The 6,000-nt window shown below is 37.9% G+C and overlaps 1 protein-coding gene across 3 annotated transcripts in view; it reads right to left on the bottom strand.

The window, feature by feature from the left end:
- Positions 1–314: 314 nt before the first annotated feature.
- The window catches only part of LYN (LYN proto-oncogene, Src family tyrosine kinase), a 45,588-nt gene continuing 39,902 nt past the window's right edge, over positions 315–6,000 (bottom strand). For all 3 annotated transcript variants that reach the window (XM_048508223.1, XM_048508225.1, XM_048508224.1), the window contains exons 10-12: positions 5,708–5,861; positions 3,405–3,536; positions 315–2,573 (exon numbers count right to left, since the gene is read on the bottom strand). In XM_048508223.1, coding sequence (XP_048364180.1) covers positions 2,389–2,573; positions 3,405–3,536; positions 5,708–5,861 — 471 coding nt within the window. In that variant the 3' untranslated portion in view covers positions 315–2,388. The remainder of the gene's footprint in view (positions 2,574–3,404; positions 3,537–5,707; positions 5,862–6,000) is intronic.

The raw sequence follows: 6,000 nt of genomic DNA, 5'->3' as shown, positions 1-6,000 counted from the left end.
TAGAAGATGATTCTATCGATGGCTGATAATCATGATTGTTAAATTGGGTATCCCCTAGTCTGTGACACAGGCTCACAAGCACACTTCAATGTCATCACCAACTACCTTATTAGTCTTAAAATGCAAGTTGAACAATTTTATTAAAATAACTGATTTTGGCATTTCTAGTCTTAAAACTACAGTTTCCAGGATTTTATAGATTAAAAAGTAGCCAGAATAACCCAGAAATCTAAATTAATTTAAAACCATGTCTGTTTAGTAACATCGTTCAGTTAACAACTTAAAGCATATGAAGAAACCTAGTAAGTTCAAAGTTTCAAGAACGGTTATTTATTAAAAATTATAGTGCCATGTAAATATTTACAGGTTGGAATACTGATTGTCATTCTGCCAAAAGATTCCTTCATTCTAAAACAGTATTTTTTTACAAAAAGTTTTTGTGCAACTGAATAGAATCAGATTTTTTATAGTAATCAGCTTGTGTATAATTATTTTCTTAGTACCATAGTCTTCCAATTGTTAACATAATAAAGAGAGAAAAGTCTGAGGAAAAAGTAGAGGCACAGCTTAACAAGATTACCAAAGTTAACTCTCATCCAGTTTCTGACTTCAGTCCCAAACTTGCACTTCTGAAGATTTCTAATTGTTTTCAAGTGCAGTCATTACCATTCTAGATAGTGGGTTGCATCCTGTCAAATATCATAAATACCCCCCCACACACACACACACACACACACACTGCCCATTCATGCTGTTGATGGGAAATCTGCAATTATCCAAGAGCAGAATATCAGGCGACTGTAGTAAGGAGAAGACTTGGAAGTTTTCTTCTGCACATGGTGATTATAGACAGGTTCCAAGACTGTGTGTACAAATTGATCCAGACTCTTTGGCTGTACAAACAGCAAGCTATACTTCCAAAGAAGAAAGTTTCATTTTAATTTTGCCTTTTGTAATACTATATTTGGCAAAATATAACGAGTTAAGAATAAGAACAGCAACAACTTAAAAACTGTTGTACAGTGAAAATAACTTCCTTGGTACTGTTAACCAATTGAAACTAGGTATGTTTAATAGTGGGGGGAAGGGGTGGAAGTAATTTTTAAAATTGTCTCTGGCAGAAAAGATTCATGAAAATCCTTTCTACCAACAGTAGAAACCATCTGCTTTTACCCAAGTGTATTTAAATGTCATATATAATGTTTTATAATACTTACAAAATGTAATTCAATTTTTTCTTGCATTGAACCTTTGAATATTAAAATGGTATGGTATTTAGGATTGACAGGAAGGGAAATGATACCATAGGTATTTCCATGCTTTAAATCATGGACCAATGAACCAAATCCTATACGAAACTTATATAAAGCTATTTTACAGCTATATAAAACATTGGGTAGAGATTTTAAAATGAACAAACTGAAGTGGAGAAGATGTTGTTGGCATATTCAGATTCTGGCTCCCCAAGTGCGCAAGGCTTTAGTATGCCCAGCAAAGCCGTCCAATCTCTGTTAAGAGCCAGGAACAAAATTACTCAAAGCCATTTTCTCTGTTCAAACTAGTATACTTCATTTATTGTAAGAATTCTGGATAGGATAGCACAAATATAGCTTCCCAATTTAGTCTGACCAATCAGGATGAGGAAAGATACAGGATCTGCATGCCGGCCTCATGGTTGCAAGATGGAAAAATGTGCGTGTAAGTAGAGGTGTGAGAAGAAGCAGACAGGAAGTTTCCCTGAGAGTAGCAATCTACAAATCAAAGAGAGAGTGTCAGAACAGTAAAGAATATCCAGTGCCTTGACCCCTCTATCTCTCTGATTCTCTAGTCAAGTCCCCCTTGTAATCTGAAGTTAAGAGACAGCACACAGTTCTTTATTTCCAACAGAAATTGTAGCCACTATTTTCCTTCTCATGTCACTTCTACTATTGCTCTTCTACTTCCAACTGTAGCCCTTGAAGCTTCTGTTCTACCAGAACATCCAGATGTTTCCTCTGCCACAGAAGATTTATCCCTTTTTATGATGCAGAGCATAGCTGTGCCATTTGATTACCTTCATGAACTTGCATTTGTTCATTATCTTTGCAGCTGTTTCTTCCTCATGTTTGGCATTGGTGTGACTCCCTTTTGTCTTCTGAGTCAAAGCTCATATCATCTGGATGTTTATTTAAGTAAAAATGCAAAGGAAGCATTAATAGTGGACTTTAACCTTAATCAGGATGATGATAATTTACATTGTACATATTCATCCAGCTGAACTGCAGCTTTTAGTTTCATGATAATGGTATTCCAGTATATCCAAAGTAACTGCCTCAACCTCATTTTCATTTCCCAAGATTGTCTATGGGGGAAAACAGAGTCTTTTTCTTATGGCTGCTGTTGGTATTGTCATATGACTTGCTGTGTAGAAGTAAACGAAACCGCTCTATAAATAATCAAATATTGGAATAACATTTGCTTTATCTTTCCAACAGGTTTCCTTGATATCACTGGACTCGGTTGGACCAGGCTTTCAATAAGCGGCATACGGTAACCTCTCTGAAGAGCTACCATTACATCAGAATTACTCATTCCTAAAACAATAAAAGACAAAACTCCTTTAAACTGACTGATCTGGCCACATCAAAGCAAGTGGGTTTTACATTGTCTAAACATTCCTGGATTTTTCAAGCAAGTCAAGGAAAGAAGGCAATGGAGACAATTCAGGTCAAACAAGTGAGGGACCCACTTGCAGAGAGAGGATCTCTTGCCTCCTCCCAAGACATTATTTCTTTTTTGCATTCCCTGCCAACCCCTTCTCCTGCTTTCTTTTTTCCTTCACACCCACCAACAAACCTACTCGTATCTTCAACTTTCCCTCCCACACCACCACCACCGCCCTCCAAAACATAACCAAGAATCTCCAACTGATTCCCCATTTTGTAAAACTTAGCTCTAACTTCACTGCTTGGTTTCAGTTTTCTATGTCAGCAAACACACCTGCTTTTGTAGCAAAGCATGCTATCTAACAGGATGCCATTGTTGATGCAAAATTAATTATTTTCTGTTGTGTAAACACTACAGAGGGCTGGTCACGTTAAAAAAGTATGACTACAAATAGATAGCTATCAAGTTGGCTGAGGACTATTGCTCATGCATTCTAAAGTCAAGGATGCAGTCTGAGGTTGCTGATCAATGAGTAAAGCAGTAGCTTTTTTATTCCATTATTTTTTATAATTATTTCATTCACCTTGTTTCTCAGCAAGAAAGATGAATTAAAAATAAAAGTAACTAGCTGCCTTATGAATATGAAATTATTGCTATGCACTTCTGAACTCTTTCATAACAGGTTGTAAGCCTTGAATACGTTTCAGTTGGAAAATACTATGGTAAAAAAAAAGAGAGCTAAATTAAAAGGTACAAACCTGGATAAGGAATTTTTCCAAATGTAATGATTTCATATAGAAGAACTCCAAATGACCACACATCAGACTTAATAGTAAATGAACCATAGTTAATGGCTTCTGGTGCTGTCCATTTGATAGGGAATTTTGCACCTATGGAAGGGGTAAAAATGCATCTGAAATTACTAAGAAAGACAACTGACTAAGGAATTAGAAAGGATTCAGAGGACAGTAGCTTTTAAGAAGCATTATGAGACCTGTTTCTTCCAAATAGGCATGCTTCTTTACTCAACCCTGAACTGTTAGGAAAGGCAATTTTTGGCTAAGTGCCCCTGAGCTAACAGTGAAGATACATGTATGGCTGCTACAGTATGTCAGTACAATACAAAAAGCTATACCACTTAACACAGTAAATATTCAAATATTCCTAATACATTATGGCTGTGATCCTAATGAACAATATACATATTCCTCAAAAAGAATATTGTCCCAAAGTAACATTCACACTAGATGAGCTTTAAAGCCTGTTTTGTTAGATACTTTTCCATTCAGTGTTTCTTACTGCTTAGTGTAAAACACTCTTTGCTACACATTTTACCCTGTTGCCTCTGCAGAAAAATCATTTGAGAGTTAAGAATTTCAGTGTCACTTAAAAGTTGAAGGTCCTGTTTTTAATAACTGAAATGCATGTAAGAGCTGAACAGTTTTAATAAAAATTGCTCTCTCATTAAGGGAGAGTAATATCCTGCATTAAGGTTAGGGTTACTTGAGTTGCCTTTCCACTGCATGCACTCCTTACTGAAGCAAAGTAGGATATCTGAGGATAGGCCAGATCAATCTTGTCTTCTTCTGCAGACAGTGCAGGGAAACACTGGTCTGAAAGATTCAAGCATTTCCACTCTAGGTATGTCTGAACTGCTATACCTCCTCATAGAAATGTGCAGAACTGCGTCAGCCTTCCGAAGGCATTGTGCAAGTGCATTACCCAAGATGTCAATGTTTCCGTTAGAAAACTTCAAGAAGTTGCCAACATAACCAAGAGACAATATCTTCTCCAAAAAAGAGATGCAGTGGTAGGATACCCTGATGGCTTCAAAGAAAAAAGAGGACCCAATACACAACACCTAGAGATTTGGAGAGGGGCACTTGGCTAAACACAAGTGGGTAACTATATGCAATGTAAAATTATTTTTAATTAAAATTCTCTGGAAACATGACGATACTTCCTTTAACCAGGTAAGGAAAGAACAGTCTTCATGTTCCGGTTGTGTTAGTTGATTAAAGTGCAGATTGTGATTTGCAAACCTTTATTTGAAGATGTGGGACAAGGCAAGACACCACTTTATGGCCAATTACATACAAGGCATCTGCTGCCTGACTGTGTGTTGTCGCAAGATTTCTTTTACAGATGTATTTCCTCAAGCCCTGCTTCCATGCAGCAAGTGAGACCACTTGAATTTAATTGTGCTTTGCAGCCAGAGTGGGCAGATTTGCCAGTGGGCACAGATTTGTCTCAGACTTCTTCCAGCCGCCCATAGCCAGCCACCTTGGCTCTCCTCCCCCACCCCCGTACTTCCTCTTGTATGTTTCCCCCTTTCCCTTCTCCCTGTTGCTGACTCCTTTCTACTTCTCTAAATGCTTGGATCAATACATCTACATCACACAGGGTCTCTTTCTAGTACCACCCCACCTCCCCACTCTGCTTCTGCCCTCCCTGATGACTAGAAGGACAAGTTTCTTTTTTAAAAACAAAAATTTCTTTGCCAGGAACAGAAAGGAGATATAAGTGAACTCAGAGTGTCTGTATTATAGGGCGAGGAATTTGGGAACCTGTGGCTCTCGAGATGTTCAGGATTCTGATTCCCCATCAGCCCCTACCAGCATGGCCAATTGGCCATGCTGACAGAGGCTGATGGGAATTGTAGTTCCTGAACATCTGGAGAGTCGCAGGTTCCCTACCCCTGGTATAGGGGATGGGAGGGGAAGAGAATATCAGTGAGATCCATGCCTTTAAGGCTGTTGATCGGTGGAGCTAAGAGGAGTAGCAAAAGGAGAAAGTTGAAACTTCAGGAAGCAGCTGAGCAGCAGGCACTGGGCTGCCTCCTCATGTGTAAACATAAAAATGCGAGGTGAGCCCTCAGCAAGCCCACTGTGCATGCAAGAGTCCCAAGTTAAACGTCCCCTGAGCAATCAGCCTATATGGTTTTATATAGTAGTATTACCATTGTCTATATACATATGTAGCAATGGCATTTCAAATATCAGATTATTTTATAAGAAATAATCATTCACAAAATTGTTTTATAATATAACATGATACTTACCTTCTCTGGCTGTATATTCATTATCTTCAATTACTCTGGCTAGTCCAAAATCAGCAATTTTGCACATCAGTGATTCTGAAACTAGAACATTAGCTGCTCTCAGATCCCGGTGAATATAGTTCTTCCTTTCTATATATGCCATCCCCTCTGCAATCTGTACCAAGAGAAAACGATAGTGCAAAGATTGAAATGAAAGTACCACTAACTATATCTAAGATTCAAATCTAACAAGTTGAAAATAACTTAGACATTTTCCCATATACTGGACATTTTACCTTTTCAATCATTTACAC

This window comes from Sphaerodactylus townsendi, linkage group LG09 (genome assembly GCF_021028975.2).
Source record: "Sphaerodactylus townsendi isolate TG3544 linkage group LG09, MPM_Stown_v2.3, whole genome shotgun sequence".
In the NCBI taxonomy this organism is placed as follows: Eukaryota; Metazoa; Chordata; class Lepidosauria; order Squamata; family Sphaerodactylidae; genus Sphaerodactylus; species Sphaerodactylus townsendi.
Note: the sequence above shows the minus strand (reverse complement) of the source record. Positions and strands in the feature narration are given on the sequence as shown.